This window comes from Micromesistius poutassou (genome assembly GCF_964030765.1).
Source record: "Micromesistius poutassou genome assembly, chromosome: 3".
In the NCBI taxonomy this organism is placed as follows: Eukaryota; Metazoa; Chordata; class Actinopteri; order Gadiformes; family Gadidae; genus Micromesistius; species Micromesistius poutassou.
Genome location: NC_140273.1, coordinates 10,649,007 through 10,666,743, shown reverse-complemented (window position 1 = coordinate 10,666,743; position 17,737 = coordinate 10,649,007). Strand labels below are relative to the sequence as shown.

General features: G+C 46.6%; 1 protein-coding gene across 1 annotated transcript in view; it reads left to right on the top strand.

Moving 5' to 3' along the window:
• cacna1ib (calcium voltage-gated channel subunit alpha1 Ib) overlaps positions 1–10,481 on the top strand; it is a gene marked incomplete at both ends in the record, with an annotated part of 98,190 nt that extends 87,709 nt beyond the window's left edge. Inside the window, 6 exon segments of the mRNA XM_084465439.1 lie at positions 1,516–1,659; positions 4,680–4,893; positions 5,095–5,188; positions 7,805–7,868; positions 7,870–8,052; positions 9,816–10,481. Coding sequence (XP_084321565.1) covers positions 1,516–1,659; positions 4,680–4,893; positions 5,095–5,188; positions 7,805–7,868; positions 7,870–8,052; positions 9,816–10,481 — 1,365 coding nt within the window.
• Positions 10,482–17,737: the final 7,256 nt, after the last annotated feature.

Here is a 17,737-nt window from a genome sequence, read left to right as displayed (position 1 = left end):
ACACCTACCCTCATGTACAAGCCCATACACACACACACACGCACGCACACACGCACACACACACACACACACACACACACACACACACACACACACACACACACACACACACACACACACACACACACACACACACACACACACACACACCAATGAGATTGCTCACTGAAAAAACATTGCATGTCATGGGATGGCAGGGTTACAGATTAAGGAGAGCTAGGACATCAGTGAGACATGCGTGTTGATTACAATTCAGTGGAACATTCAACTGACATGTGGAGCGGTGTGTGACTCTGTGTGTGTGACTCTTTGTGTGTGTGTGTGTGTGTGTGTGTGTGTGTGTGTGTGTGTGTGTGCTAATCCTATGAGTCATGTCATTTTGTGCAGCATGTTGGCGTGTTGGCATTTCCATTTTTATTCATTTTTTATGATTATATTTCATGTTATGATGTTTTCCATGTTTTGTATTTTATCTCTAACTTTTTATGTTACTAGGCTGCCATTTGTTTTCTTTGTTAATTGTTTTACTGATTTGGCAATAAAAGTTTTTATTTAACATGCTAGTAAAACTATTTTCTAGCACGTTAGAATAAGTGCTAGAAAAGAGTTGAGACAATGGTTCATAAATCATACATTTATGACGATGTACAACGCGTTAATAAGGGTTTATAGACATAATGCTATATATGATAATGATAATGCTGCAATTTATGATTTGTCAGCTAGTTTTAAACCATTAGTCTGTTGTGTGAGTTCATCCAAATTGAGGACTATATATGCCTCACTACATATAACTACTTATACTTGGTACTGCTGCAGTGGTGCTGGTGGCATCTCCAGCCTTTATGTAATTTATTAATGCTTACTAAGGCATAGTATTTGGCCGGTTTGTTGTTAAGTGTCGAGATGTAAATCAGCGATGATTTGTGTGCCACTCACCCCCTCTTGCCGTGTGGGCGTGAACCGAAACTGGGCAGATGGCGAGCCATTGACATCCATTCTATTCCAAGAGTTTCCCATAGCTGGATCTTGGTTTGTTCAACACCAGTGGGCACATTCGAACTGGCAGGGTAGGTTTGTCCATTTGTGCCTACAAACAAACCGTAACCCGCGCTCAGTTAGAATTCCATGCGAAGAGAAGGGCTGTGTTTGAAGCAGTCTGATTATTCAGAGCAACCTTTCAATAAGCCGTGAGGATCAGTGTAGGACAGGAGGGTGTGTGTTTTAACTGAGTGGAACGTGGCCCAAGGATTCACGAATCCAAATGTTGTTCATGTATGAACAATGCTCCATAAAGGAGAAATTCACGGTTATTATTATCTACTAGTGCTTTATTAATGCTTAAAAGTTGCAGTTATTCTAAAGTGCTACGATTTTTCGTAGGTTGAAAGGTGAACTGCATACGCGCAGAATCGCTTTTTTTTCTACACAAACACAAGGTGGTACTCTTTAGTTGATGTGAGGTTATGTCAGAGTTCTGAGGATGACGTCATTCTCCATGTGTTTGTTCGGCAGATCCGGTTGGCCGAAGTGGAGCAGGCGTCTCTGATGTCAGAGCAGATGTCAGAGCAGATGTCAGACAAGTCTTCCCTGGCGCTGCCTGATGACCTCAGCCTGGACGAACACAGCATGTACCAACTGCTGCTCCCCGATCCGATGGTACACAAACATGCACGCACACACATACACACATGCGCACGCACACACACACACACACACACACACACACAGACACAGACACATACACATACACGCACGCACGCACACACACACATACACACATACACACCAGCTACGGGTCCTAGATACACTGGTACATACACACGCACACACACACTACAGCTACTGGTCCCAGATACACTGGTAAGCACACACACACTCACAAACACCAACTACTGGTCCCAGATACACATGTTCGCACACACACACATAAACATACACACCAGCTATTAGTCCAAATACACAGGTATGCACACACGTACAGACACACACCAGCTACTGGTCCCAGAGACACAGGTACACACTCATTCAGTCTAACAAGTTCACACATACACACTCACTCTAACACCAGCTACTGGTCTCCGGTACACAGATACACTCACACGTTCATGCACGCGCACACACACACACACATGCACGTACACACGCACGCACGCACGCACGCACGCACGCACGCACGCACGCACGCACGCACGCACGCACGCACGCACACACACACGCACACACACATTATTAGACATTCCTAAATGAAGGGCTTCCCCCTTCATTTGTTGCTATTAAGACATAATAAATGAAGTGTCATATTTTCAATTGGACATGAGTGATATATACTACAGCTACATCTGGACTGCGGATCAACCATAACCTTTCAACCTACTTTGTATCATTGTACTTACAAAACTCGACCAAAACACACACAAACACACTTGAAACTAAACAAAAAGATATATGTGATACGGGTGGGCTCATCAAAAAGTAGCCCGCAGTGGGTTTATCAGATATGTACCTCTATTCCATGCCCATGGGTGGTCCCAGCTTCATCCTGGTACCCTCCCCCCACGCACACACACACACACACACACACACACACACACACACACGCACACACACACACACACACACATCTGTGTGCTAATCCTGGAGCATGTCATTAATCACTATTTACACACTCTACCACCTGATTAACGCACCTGTCTCCTACCGAGCCAATATTGCTCCCTGTGGTGTCACACCCTGGGTTAGGGCGTGTGTGTGTGGGCGTGCATGTGTGTATGAATACATGTGGGCATTAGCATTTGCTGGTAAGGGTCTCTGAATGTGCATGTGTGGTTAATGGGCTTAACTCTGCAGGCATCTGTGTATTTTGAGTGTGCATGTGTGTGTGTGTGCGTGTTTGTGTTTAGCTTGGTGTGTCCGTGTGCTTTTATCTCTGTGTGTACATCAAGTCTGTGCATTATTCATGAAAGGACGTTTTTGTGTACTTGTTTATCTTTGCTTGCTTATCCTCATCAGCGTCTTTACGTGCTTGCTCTGTCAATTTGCTTACATGTGCTCTCGCCTAATCCCCGCATTTACATGTTTTTGTGTTTGTGTATGTATGTGTGTGTGTTTTTGCATGAGAGAGAGAGTTTGATAAATTATGTGTGTGTGTGTGTGTGTGTGTGTGTGTGTGTGTGCGCATGTCGGTGTGTCTTCTCATCCGGATCATCTCTATTCCCATCCCCACACTTCTCTCGCTCATTCAATATGTTTTCCCGCCACCAATATTAGCATTATAACCCCATTGGCCAATCAACATTTACCATATTTTAATGGTGTTGCATCGTCAACAACCTATTGTGAAATCCAGTTTTAAAGTCTAAATTAATTAAGATGAAAAGACGTGCCTTTTAACTGACTCAAAATATGAGGTTTGAAACATCAGCGAAAATAGAAACTACTTTTAGTTGGATACCATACTTTATGTTTCCTTGTACATCGGTGTAATAGACCTCAGTTCTTTTGAATTCCAGCATTTTGTGATATTTATCGATATTGTGTACAATTCCCCATGGAATTGTACAGATGCCTTTACCCTAGGTGTCTTAGAGTGAATTCAGATACAGGTCAATAAAGGGCAGGAAGGGGGTTAGGGCATCCCTGCTCATGGATGCCTACAGGGTAGTTCTGGGTTCAAACCCAGAACCCTTTAGCTGGGAGTCGTTTACACAACACTACAGTATTGTACCCCTTAGATTCCCCTCTATATCCATAGTTAAAGCCATGACATACATGCCCATGTATCCCTCTTTTCTCTTCTTTTCTTCACAAGATCAATAAGCAATCAATCATGAAGCCAGAAGGATGAGGAAGAGACTCGGTTTATCTTAATCTGTGGCATGCAGTGACATGTTGAGTCGCAGATTGAATCACATTTGCCTTTTTTTAGATTTTGTTATTCTGGGAGGAAAAGTGTTGTTTTTTGTATCTCGCTCTCTCCCCCACTCACTCCTTAACATATGCACTTCTCCTGGTGCTGTATTCACCTAGATACTCTATTGATGAATGCAAACTGACTTTGTTCAAATGTTCTGTGCCTTTGGTCATTCTTATGCACTACACAGAAGAAGCTGCTGTCGTCAGATGCGTATAGATGCGGTAGATTTTACCAAGTCAATTTGCCTTTCCATTACCTTGGGCAGTGCGGTAGCCAATCTGTTTAAGCCGACCAGGTAACAGCAGAGCCGCAACTGCTCAGATGAGGCAGGTGAGTTAGCCTTTTCTAGCGCGCAGGACCAAAGTAACTTGTGTGCACTCATGTTGACCTCAGAAATGAGGACACTCTGTGGGAGTTATCTTCTATTGAAGGGGTTTAAAGACTGCAAACGATGCCCACTGATGCAGTGCTGCTGCTCTGTGAGGTTGCGGCGGTCTAAAAGACCCTGAAACCTCTGTGGTCATTAATGCTGTTGTTCAATGTTCCCTGGGGCGGCTGGAACCCACAGCCCTGAGCTATTTACGTGGTGGATCTGTTTGCCCATGTTTATTTCTCTGTTGTGTGGTGGCAGATTAATTTCCCCTTGATCAATAAAGTTCATCGATCTAAACTAAACAAATCTCTCTCACGCTCTCTCTCTTTCTCTCTCTCTCTCTCCCCCGCCCCCCCCCCCCCCCCCCCCCTCCCTCCCTGTCACCACCAGTCCCAGAAGGGCGGTAGCTCCTGTCCCAGCCCAGAGGAACAGCGCCAGGTGGGGTCCCAGGGAGGGTCTGACCCCGTCAGCCCGGACAGTAGTGAGGGGGAGAAGGGTCTCCGGTGGCGGCAGGAGGAAGGGCTCCTGCCCCGCTCCGCCCCCACCTCGCTGGGACGCTCAGGTGCAGCACCGCACGCCAACGCTGGCCTCACAGAAACTCGAGGTAGGAGAATCAGTTAGAGAAAAAAAAATATTTGAAGGGGACCGAAAAAAACCTAGAAAGAGTTTTTCTGTACACAGCTATCGCTGAGGCTAGCACGTTTAGGTTCAAAGAGAAAAAGGGATGTTCAATAGATTTGTCCGGGATCACATGTCGAAACCTAGATACCATCGGCCATATCTGGGCTCCCCTCCCTCAGGACAGACCCAATCAGACCCAACAGACACTACCAGGCCGCTTCCTCCTCTAAGCTGTTGGAACAGAGATCATGTCCTCGCACAAAGCCTGCCAGGCCGAAGTACACTCTAGATTTATGTAGCTGCCAGCCTGGCAACAATTGCCGCTTTTCCACCGACAGTACCAGCTCAACTCGCCATGACTTAGCGTGGCACAACTCGGTTTGGTTCCAGGCACGTCGCGTTTCCATCTAAAAAAGTACCTCTTCAATGTGGGCGGGTCGTAGAAAAGAACCTCTCCAACATGGGCGGGTCGTCATTAGATTTTAATCCCGGGAGACGGGATTCCCGGGAAATCTGAATCTGATCAAGACTATTTCCTGATTCCCGGGAAAGGTTATGATGGGAAATAAAATAAAATAAAAAGAGCAATGACTGCGCGTCTATTGTTGTCGAGCCCTGGGAAAGGAACGACACAAAAACGAAACAGCGAAATGCTGATCCGTGTCCCCCTCAGGAGCGGGTCCGTGGACTCCAGCCATGCCGGACACACACAACCACACCAGACACACACAACCACGCGCAGCCTAACTCTAGCCCCGGGAAAGGAGCGACACACACGGCGAAACACTGATCTGTGTCCCCCTCGGGAGCGGGTCCATGGACTCCAGCCACACCGGACACAACTTCACTTTTGAGTGATTATTCCCGTTTGCAACCGCTGGCCAATCAGTGGCCAGCAGCCTGTTTATGTCACACAAAAGTACCTACTCCGCTCGCTTGGAACCTCGACGGAGGTGGTACTAAGAAAAGTACCCGGTACCAGGTACCAGGTACTTTTTTTGCCAATGGAAACGCAAAAAAAGGCGGGCCGAGGCGAGTCGAGGCGAGTTCAGCTGGTACTGTCGGTGGAAAAGTGGCAAATGTGTGTACTAAATGACTGATTTATCGCCATGGGAACATTGCTCAAATTGTATATGGAGTGATTCTGAGACAGAACCCCTGAGTTGTGGTCATATGGGAATGAAACTAATATCTTATAATATAATAATAACTAATAACCTTATGGTTATTGCTACAGTGATTCACTCTCCTATTAAATCCCATTGTAACTTTTTAAGCTACAGAGACAGAATTTCATTAATACACAGGATCAGATGTTATAATCCCTTGTGCCAAAATCCAAGGAAAACACATATTCAGAAGCCCCTGTCCAAACCAACCTTATAAGCACGCTGGCTACCAAGCTACCAACCAAAGGTGAAAAACACGAGACAACTAGCCCAACTAACAGCAGTAAATACAGCAGTGAGCAGTAAGCAGAATATCATTGGGGTTATCAAGTGCACCCTCTTTCACAGGTGTTTCGTTAAGTTAGGCCCACTTAATATAGAGATAAGTAAAAAAAAAAAAAAAAGTACAATGCACCTATCCTATCCTATGGCTATCACAGCCTAAAAACAGCAATGTCAACTTCAACTAGCTTAAACAGAAATCAAGTTTAGCCCAGGCAAAGTGAAGTACTACCCAAAATGGTCAAATGGGACCCGGGGTGCATTGCACACCACCAATAGATGTTTTATAACAGTGTTTTAGACAGGATTATTAATTTAACAGAGCTTGGTTAAGGGCTGACATTTTTTGCTTACTTCAAAGGCAACTCTAGACTCTCAACAGTTTAGGACGTGGATATTAAAATTTTGCTTCTGTGACACAAATTTCAGAGCTGATAGAAGACCTTGAATGGCTGAACACTGATTCATCCCAGGCTTTAAAATGGACCTGTGGGGTTCTCTAAGAACCTGCGAGCCTCACACCACACACACTGTAGTGGAACCCTCTTTGGAATGCATTTAACTTTGATTCCACCAGAGCAGAACAGCCTTTCTTCCCATTAGCGAAACCCCTGCCGTTGCATTTGCATATTTCCATACGGTTCGTATAATCCGTACGTCACATTAATAAAACCCCTTACATCCGCACTCCTCATTATCCGTTATCGGCGTCCTTTCCGCTGGCGTTTGAGCGGCGTCGGTTGATTGCGTCCCGACTTTGCTGTGACCTTGATCGGTATCGCGCTCACGTGAGGGGGAAGATCCACCTGAGCGGCCAGCTTCGGCGGCGGCAGGGCGCGGAGATACGAGGATCAAATGCCGTGGAGGTCGTCTCGACGCTGAATGACTTCCTAATCAATTACCTCCATGATAGATGGGGGACGTGTGGGGGGGGGGGGGGGGGGGGGGTAAGGTGGGTGACGGATCCCCCTTGACGTTGATGAATGATGCGTTATGGAACACTCAGCACTTTGTCCCAAAGTAGCCGACCTGCACCGCGTGGAACCGCCGGAGCACTCTCCAACTTGAAACTTCAGCTCCCCAAAGGGAGAGGCAGGGGGGGGGGGGGGGGGGGGGAGATCACCGCCTGCATTTAAAAGACTAGACTCTGGCAACGCGGTGGCTCCACCCACTGCGCTAACCATGCAGGGCGATACAACTTGTAGCGACCCCTGGTCCAACTCCGACTTGTGGACCCACACTACATGTCAATCCCTCCCTACTCCAAATCCACTTCCTGCCCGTCTCTGCTGTTCTGTCCATCAAGGACAGAGCCTACGAAAACATTGGAACCTAAAGGGAAGACGTCCTCCTGTTTACTTCCTGTTTTGCGCACAACCGGGCTGATGCTTACAGAAAGTGAATTCACCGCCTGTTGGTTTATCCACCTTGTGTGTGTTCCAGCGGGCGACCCGGGAGCAGACGGTGCCGGAGGAGGCAGGGAGGAGAAGGAGGAGGAGGAGGAGGAGGGCTCGGCCTCGCCCGCCTTCCCCCTCCCGGTGGACTTCTTCCACCCGGCCCACGTGGCCCCGCCAGGCAGCCCGCCGCTAGACGCCGACCCGTGCAGGAGAGACCCGTCGAGGCTGGCCTCCCCCGCCTCCTGGGCCTCCCTCCGCTCCCCGGCAGCACACAGCAGGGACCTCTGCTCCCAGGTCGGGGGACGGATGGTGGGAGGGAGGGAGGGGAGGAAGGAAGAGAGGGAGGGAGGGTTGATTGATTGTAATGTGGTTGATTGTAAATTTCTGTAGATTATTCACTTTCTGTTCCAAAACACTGAGGCATGTGTGTTACATTTCTGCACTGGCTGATGTGTAAGCAGGTCCCAAGGTGTGTTTCCCTCAGGTGACGAGCCCCAGGCCCCCTGAATGCAGTAGCTAAGTACATATTCACATCACAGCACAGGGGTCCAACTGGTGGCTCCAGCCTGTGGAAGGCTTCAGTCCAGCCCTGGGAGCAAAATGCTAGGATATTATTAAAACAAAATGTTTAAAAGAAGCACGAACACCATCCTGAGTTGGCCTTCAAGAGGGAGAAAAGACAAACAGGTGTATTAAATGGATTAAATATTGCTTGTTGATTGCTTGTTGTAATTCCCAATATAACTTGGGTGCCCTTTGATGCAACACTAGGAAACTAAGCCCCTAATTATTCAGAAGGCTGAGAAAGTGCTAACTGCTAACTTTGACTTGGACAACGTCCCTTTCAAAGAGAAGAAAGGTTAATACAGAACAAGAGTTATTTTGGAAGGGGTTTTGGAAGAGGAAACATGTATTCACTGAAATGAATGGAAACCCAGCCCGATGTGCATACAGCAAAAGTGGTTTAAAAAAGATTATTTCCAATGTACCCACAGGGGAAGCTTGGTCAACTTGGTGAAGGCTGTTTTTTTGTCCGGCCCCATTTGGTCTATTACGGCCTTCAACCTCAAATGAGATGGACAGCCCTGCCTTAGACTATGCCTATCGTCAACCATGTTCATTTCAAATTCCTCTATCTGGTCAGTAAGCGACTCAGTGGACACACTGTCGGATCCTCTTCTCCACAGAATTGTTAAGGAGTAAAATCCCCTCATAATCAGACAACTATAAAGGAGAGTTATCATATAACACATATGTTCATGAGTCAGAACCACACCATTGATGTGTCCGAGGGTGCTAGCACACACCAAAACAAACACAGCGAGCTCGGCTAATTTCCTGCCGCATTAAAGACAACTCTCAACATATTGTTTGCGCCACGCTCTCGGTTGACTTCTGAAACAAACACAAGCGTACTTAAATAGCCCTTTGTTCTGTCGTTTTTTCCGTGTAACCATGGGGACGCGTTGTGCAAAGCCTGTATTTCTTTTCCATTATTATATTCTCTCTCTCTCTCTCTCTCTCTCTCTCTCTGTCTCTCTCCCTATGTCTCTCTATCTGCATGTGGTCCTCAGCTGGCAGATGAATGCTCTGTAGCACTGAGCTAATTGGCCCAGGCCGCTCCACACCTCAGATATCCAGCTTATTTATCCCTTTAATCTCCTCATTCGATCTCTGTATTTTTTTCTGTTTGTTTCTTCTGTTTACTCCTTTTGGAAGATATTGTTTTGCCTTGGGTTTTTTACGCATTGTTTAACGAAAAACGTTTCAGTCATGTTCATTCTACGTGGCATCAAGGTTGGTCAGGGTTGAGGTCGAGCCTTGCTGTGACTCACTGAGCAAAGTCTTGGCTCCGCGCAAACTCAAAACTACGCTCTTAGTTGTCTACTCACTTTCTAATCTCCTTCATTGCAGCTTTTTGTTGTAATGCTTCTGTTTGTATTACCTCTTTTTCCAGTAGATCATATTTATTTTCTGTTGACAGCATAAAGGTTGGCCGTACCGACCTTCTAACTGTTATATCGTATATCTCCTCCTCCTCCTCCTGGTCTCCACAGCACACCTCTCACTCCTCCCTGGCCACAGCCAGCTCCGACGGCAGCCTGCAGACCCCCCTGGACGAGGGACTGGGCTTCAGCGTCTCCCTGACAGGAGACCAAGGCCTCCAGCGGCCTCTACTCTGCCCTTTGCCCCCCAGCCAGCCCCTCTCCTACGCCAGTACACCCCCGCACACCGCCCAGGCCCACGGCTCGGCCACACTGCGGGGTCGCAGCACTGCACTGACCCTCCAGGCCACCAGGGGGCGCCAGAGGAGCCAGAGCAGCTGCGGGGGCAGCATCAGTCCCGGGGGTCTCCGCCAGGACTCCATGGATCCCTCGGACGAAGAGGCGGGCACGGGCTCTGGGCGGGGCGGGGCCGGCAGCCAGGCGTTCAACAGTGAGCACCTCTCGGACGTGCTGAGCAGCCTTTCGCTGACGTCACTGCTCTCGCCGGTCTCTCTGGAGACCCCTGTGGTGAAGAAGTGTAACAGCACCGGCTCCCTCAATCAGGCCAACCTGTCCGCACGGAGCCAAGATGGCCACCAGTGTTGCGGCATCGACGCCCATGGCTACTTGTCCAACCCCTGGGAACAGTACCGCGGAGAGCAAGATGGCGGCTTTAGCATGGTGAACAGAGGCAGCGGCAGCCAAATAGCGAACACAAGCCCCAGAAAAAACAGATGAAATACCTCTCTCCCGCTCTTTTCCTCTTCTTCCAACTCACAACTATCTCCCTCCATTTGCTATTCAAGGGACGGCGGTTGGCAGGGCGAGAGACTATTAACTAGCTGCGCCGTGAGGTCCTGCCACTGCTGACACACTTCCTGTTCCTGTTGCTCATCCCGAACGGCGGGGTGTCGGTGTGCTCACACTGACGCCTCGCTGTGGTTGCGCAAGGTCGGTTGGCTGTTTGAATGTCTCGTCTTTACCGCAGACGACAGGATTAGCGCTGCGTTAGCCTAGTGAAGACCCTAGCCAGAAGGACTGACTGCCGGAGACACTGGAAGAGAATTCAGCAGCACTGGTGTTGTGTTGGAGCCTAGCTAGCTAGATACAAGTCAAAATGAACGTTTCTCTTTGAAACAGGGCTAGCATGACGCATCACTCAGTCTCACCCATCGCAAAAACACAACTTTGTCAAAGGCAGTTGAATATTCATCTGGGGATCCTTTTTGAATTACAAAAAACTTTGTACATATGTTTAGGGTTTTTGATTTGCTTTTTGTAAGAACCGTCACCAACCGTAGCATCGACATCTAAATATTTTTTCTACCTGTTTAGCTGATTCCACAGGGGCGGGAAAACCGTTGTTCCACTTGATGTGTTCTAACGTTGTGCTTGGCAAGAGTGTTGGAGTTGTGTTGATGTAGTCATGACGATGTAGTCATGACAATGAGGAGAAGAAAAGGAGAGCAGGAGGGCAAAAAGAAGTATTGGCTAGTCTGAAAATAGCCGTCACAGGTGAGGGGGCAGTGCGCGGGGGGGTGGTGTCGGGGGGGCGGTGGGGTCAAAGGGCAGAATTGTGAATAGGTGGAACGCTGCTTCAAGGCAACTGGTGAGTGTGAAGGAGCAGAGCAACGCCACACCATCACTCCTTCAGCTCTGCCGGGAAAGGGCTAAAACAGGAACAGCTAACAGGTCTGCCTGAGTGCCATGACCCCGGTATGACCCTGGCACGACTCCCTCAGTGAAAATACTTCAGTTTTTAGTCCACCTGGTTTCTGATGGAGATTATGTTCAGCACATCGTGGCAGTACCATACTGTAGGTATCCCCATTCCTTAGGCAATGGAAGGAAATCATTTGAATTGTGTACACCCGATATCTGCTAGTGATGGAACTATTAATTATACATATATATAATATGAATACAAGGACTATATAGAAACCTAAAAGAAGACAAATACAACCGTCAGAAAGACGAATGAAGACTGTTGTACTGGATGATGTGGGCCGTAGTGTAGAGAGAGAGAGAGAGAGAGAGAGAGAGAGAGAGAGAGAGAGAGAGAGAGAGAGAGAGAGAGAGAGAGAGAGTCGGTATCGGAGAGGGACAGCTGATATACAGAGTAGATAGTTGTTTCATCTACAAGCAGATAGCTTAATCAATTGGCAGCAACAGAGGTACGGGGGCCAACTGTCATGTGTCACTCTGCACTGTTTCCTCCCTGTTTTACCAAGTTTTAATGAAACACGTACATACAAGAGATGGTGATTAATACTTTCACGGGAGGCAGTTATTTATAAATCCACTGGAGGTGGAACTCAGGTGAAGAGTAGCACACACTGAAATCATTTTTACACAAATGCAGGAGAACACACATGCACGAGCACACCCACACATACACACACTCACTGCACAAGACCACACCAACGAAGCGCAGTATGCTCCCACATTTTGATTTCATTAACCTTTTGGAAGCAGATAGATGAAGGAGAGAGAGAGTGGGAGGGGGTGGGGGGAGGGTCTCTTGCCCTCCTGTTGTATCGTTTCATCCTGCTTCGTCCTCTCCTTAGCTTCTGTTCGCATTGATTTAGAGAAGAAAGCTGGAGTCGGCAAATGGCGGTCGACTTTCCCCCCTTATTTGAGATATGCAATATGGTACGGTGGACCCACGGTGAGGTAGGCAATGTGGCTACGGAAGAGTATATTTATAAAGATGGATTATGGTTTCAAATTCATCCCCGGGAGCTCTGAGGTCATTTGGAATGGTGATGTGGTGGAACGTCATGTGACTCGAGGTGGTGGAATGTGTTAACCCTTCTTTCCCCCTCTTGCCGCCTTTTGATTTATTCTTCAATGCATGTGTTTTCTCTCCTTGTTTGTTTTGTAAATGTCATTCTAGTACCATGCTAATAAAGCTAGCTAGCTTTACACGAGCAACCTGCTCCTCCTCCTCCTCCTCCTCGATCCTTTCCTCCAGCGTTGATGATGAAGATGATGATGATGATGGTGATTGTGAAAATGGTAGTGATGATGATTAGATTCCATGTCCCAGCTCAGACAACACAACATTTTTTCCTTTATTTACAGAATTCCCGGCATATTTAGGAAACGGTGAAGACATTTTTTTGCTGCACTGTTTTGGCTGTCTCAATGTCCTTGACTTATTTGAGCACATTTGGTAGGACCGTGAAAAAGGATCTGTCAACTGGTCTTGGAGGTCTTAGAGAATAAAGGAAAATTATATATTCTCAATACATGTGGTGTGTATGTGTGTGTGTTTATGTGTGTACACACAGACAAAAACACAGACACACTAAAACACACATATTCACTAAAAACAGATGCAAAGCAAGAGCAGAATAAGACGTGCAATTAGTGTCCCCAGGACTATCTGCTGTAACTTCACCTGCCACCCCGTAACACACACACACACACACACTACACAGATGCATACAACACACCCACACCGAGCGCACACACACACACACAGTGCACAAACACATACACACAGACAATGAGGGAGTTGCCTATTTATTTTAATTACCTGGGTGGTGGAAGTGGCGTGCACTTAAACACATGTACTATGTAAACGTGTGTGTGTGTAGTATGCAAAGATGTGTGTACGGTATGTGGGGCGAGACGGACGGATGAGGAGATGGCTGTTCCCGCTGTTTCTTTCTAATGGCTCTGCATGGATCATTAAGGTAATGGGCGTCTGGATTATACGTACATATTTACTCAAACACACACATCCCTTGCACGACCTGTGTGAAATTGTGTGTTGTGTTAGTACTAGTTCTCGCCACTTACTATTAACGTATTTCTGTTGTCCATGACTTTAGAAGGCCTTTGGGCATCTTGGAGGAATACACTCTGGACAATGAGCTTTCTGAGAGGGACAATGAGAATGGGACCTAGCCTTCTGCAAACAATTCTGTTGGTGCCTCTACCTCCACAGGTGGAAACATTTCTAAACATTTTCCATCCATCCTGAAAACCTTCAGGGAAAATACCAAATGATAAAAATGGATAAAAGTTATGACTCCAAAAGTAAAAGAGATACGATTACAAAACATGAAGCAAAGGAGGACGTAAGTCAAAGTTTGTCATCGTCATCGTGGTGAAAACATCACACACACCTGACCACCTGGAACTGAGGGACGACAGCTGTTTACTAACGAGGAACCTAACGAGGGACAGGTGAGAGCGGATAGTTGGTGAACTGGGATGTGTGACAAAAACCCAAGCCTGTCCATACAACAGGCTTGGGTTTTATCAACGGATATTAAAAAAAAGTGTTTTGTCTGTGTTTAATAACACAATAATATAAATGATACTTAAAAAAAAACAAAATTTAAAGAAATATATTAAAATATTAATTATATTAATTATGCGAGCATGCATTCCAATACACAAACACACACACACACACACACACCAGTATCCTCCACACCTGAATGCTGATAAATGTACTGCACAAACTCACACCAAAACACACATACCTTCACATAGAATAATGTTCAAACACACAGACATATGCTCAGCACACATATATGCACAGATACACAGGGAAAAATGGTTTAGACACATTCACCCCCCAAGATACACACACACACACACACTCACACAAATGTAATATGTATTCTATGCACCGACACACAGACATGTGTTACCCACAAAGACTTACACATAATTGCCATGCACACACACATACACAAACACACGCACATGCACACATACATCTTTCATGCACTCTCACACACACATGTCCCTTGCTCAGCATGTGGACCACGCTGGGAGGAGCGTTTCAAGGTCAGGAGGAAACAGGTGGCATTCTACAACAGGGGGATGCTTGTCACACTGGCCTCTGAGCAGTAGCGTAGCCAGAAATGTCCATATGGGTGGGCACAGAAAAAAACGGGCGGGCAAAGCCAATTTGATTGAAATTAAGATAAGCCTAGATTAGATGCACAATACAAACATTAATCAAATGCATGTTATATTTATGACATAAAGGTGGAATTTATTAAAGGCATTTTATCACAGCTGACAAATTACCCAGACATTTTTTAAACTGGCGCAAAACTGCATGACCCATGCATCGGCGCGTCACATTTATTGAAAGCGAGAGAGGGAGAGGGAGAGAGAGGGAGAGAGAAGGAGGGGGAGAGAAGGGAAAGAGGGGGAGAGAGTGAGTCGTCCTCGACCGCTCAGGAGGGGAGGGCTGAGGAGCTGCCGGCTGTTCACAATTTGACTGATTCTTGAGCTCTCAGCGGAGCGCTGACTTGCGCACCTTTTTTAGATGGTGAACGTAAACGAAGGAAAGCCCTCTGATTCGATGGGCAAGACTGACAATTAGGCAGGCCTAGGCCCGTCCAGGCCCGCCCGTGGCTACGCCTCTGCCTCTGAGTCAGTGTTCCCAGACTGGTCACGTGGGTTAGCTCAGTCACACAGATCCCAACCGGTGTCCGTTAGGGGAAGCTTTTCAGTTTTTCACATTTTGTCATATTTTATATTAATAACATTGACATGACAATCCATTTACTTTTATTCAAAGCAACTTACAGTCAATTTGTTATTTAGATGAATGCCATCAAGGTGCAGGTGGGGGTGAGGGCAGGTGGGGGTGAGGGCAGGTTGGGGTGAGGGCAGGTGGAGGTGAGGGCAGGTTGGGTTAGGACATGTGAGTTTGAACCATTAGATGAGTGGGAGCCAAAGCTGGACTGTCCTTCCTGCCCACCTCATCACCTGAGCGGTGGTGAGGTCAATCTCAAGTGTGACTTTTCCTAGTTGCTAGTGAAAAGCTAGAGCTGTCATTCCAACCAATTGTCAGACAATGGCGTTAACTGACAATACACAACGTGATCACGGAGGCGATGGACGCTCTGATTGTAATCTCAAGTTATTTTTCAAGACAACCTTAACCCCTACATCCAACTTCCTCTCATACAAGACATAAGCTGACAGACACACCTACACACAGACAGATCAGGGAACAGGTAGTGGAGGCTGTTTGTGTGTGTGTGTGTGTGTGTGTGGGGGGGGGGGGTAAGGTTCTTAACATGTGTATGACACATCATGTTTATATAGGTGTTGAGGTTTCTTGAGGTGTTGTGATTGTGCGTAAGATGTAAAAGATGTTTATTTTTCATATATAGCTCTCCTTTTCCCAGAGTAATAATCTTCATTCAAACTAGGTGAACCTACCACACACATGCATACAAACATACAAACTGAACACACACATGCTCTAACACACACACACACACACACACACAGACCTACATATTTCAGATTTTATATATTTATTTTGTTTTCCCTAGAATCTTCTAGACTAGAGGGCATTTCTTTCACACGGGCAGACTCTGGAACAATCTGGAACACTCTCAACTCTCGTCTCCTCTCTGGTGCCTCGACTGGTCACAATGCCCCCCTTTTATAACACTTCTCCTGGGGAGAAATATTTCCTGTATTTACATGCTGGAGTTCCATTATCTTGCGAGACCCTTTCTTCCAAGCACAAGGTCAGTAGGCGCTGCCAAATAGTTTATTCCCATTTTCATCCCAAGAGGTGAAAGCACTCAAGGGAAATTAAGTTTTTAATGAGTCTCCCCAAGAGGAAAATGAATGAGGAATTAAATATTTCTAGTGTCAGAAATCTGATTTTAGATTAATAACAATAATAAAATTCTGATATTAGACAACCTTAAAATCTAGGTGAATGCAGCTTTTAACTTTATTACGCATCATATTTGTTTCAACCAATCATGTTGCTGGAGGCTGAGATCGAATTGGCAAACAGCAGTAGTAAACTGTTACAACTGTCTGTAAAGGCTTCATCAACACCAGGTAGGCTACTGTAGGAATCCACTGGTATCATATCTCTGCGACAAAGCAGTAAACATGGAGTTACTCTGCTCGCTATTGTAATGATATACACTAGTAGAGGCACAGGGGCACCCACAGCATTTGTGTAAGACAACCCCATACTATATAATGATTATGAATTTGCTTGCACATGTTATGGCACACAGCAACAAGAACATACACTCCAAATGACCCACACTCTTGATCTGAATAAACACACACAAGCACATACATATTAAAAAAAGATAGGACATGCATGGCCACACACAGACACCTTTATGACGCACACACAGACACACTAACCCCTCTCTCTTTTGCGACATATGCAATTTACTGTATATTATCTGCTTACATCTTGGCGGACACTTTTTCCCTACACACAAACACGTACACGCACACACAGACACACACCAGTGTCAATATCTAACCTTTAAACGCTGTGAAAATGGCTGTTGTTTTCGTCAGCACTTTTTCACCACTTGAACAGGCATGGCATTTAGATTTGAGTCCTTTTTCTCTGTGTTTATTTGAGCATTAAGGCGAGATCGTAGTGGAATGCTGCACAAAGTTTGTTCCCATCGCAACCCCTCGTAAACAGATTATGAAAAAAATCATATATTGCATCATGACCAAATTTGTGTGAGGAACATATTGTGTGTTTCTGCCGCGTAGGCTGGCAGAAACACACAATATGTTTCTCACTCAACACTGTGGCAACCCGCTCCCCACCAGGGGGAACCGTGGGCTAGTGGTGGATGGTGTGTACCACCGCCATCCACTAGCCGGCGGCAGTGAGCACATCTTCACTCAACGCAATCAGCCCGATGGAGAACACCTGGCTGCAGGGTGGAAACGACCGGGCGGACATCTTAAAAGCTGACCGGGAACTCAACCCAGGGAGAAGCAGAGACGACGACCCAGCAGAAGGCCGACGACACAGCCTACTACTCGAGTCTCACGGAGGCCATAGTATAGTTGATGTATTACCTGTTATCTACCATACCTGTGAATAAACGCAGAATACGGCTTTATTGGAAACCTCTGCGTGGTACTTGCCGTGAGATCTCTAGACTCTTGTGGACCGGGTTACCACATATGGTGGAGAATGCGGGCATCCCGAACCCACTACA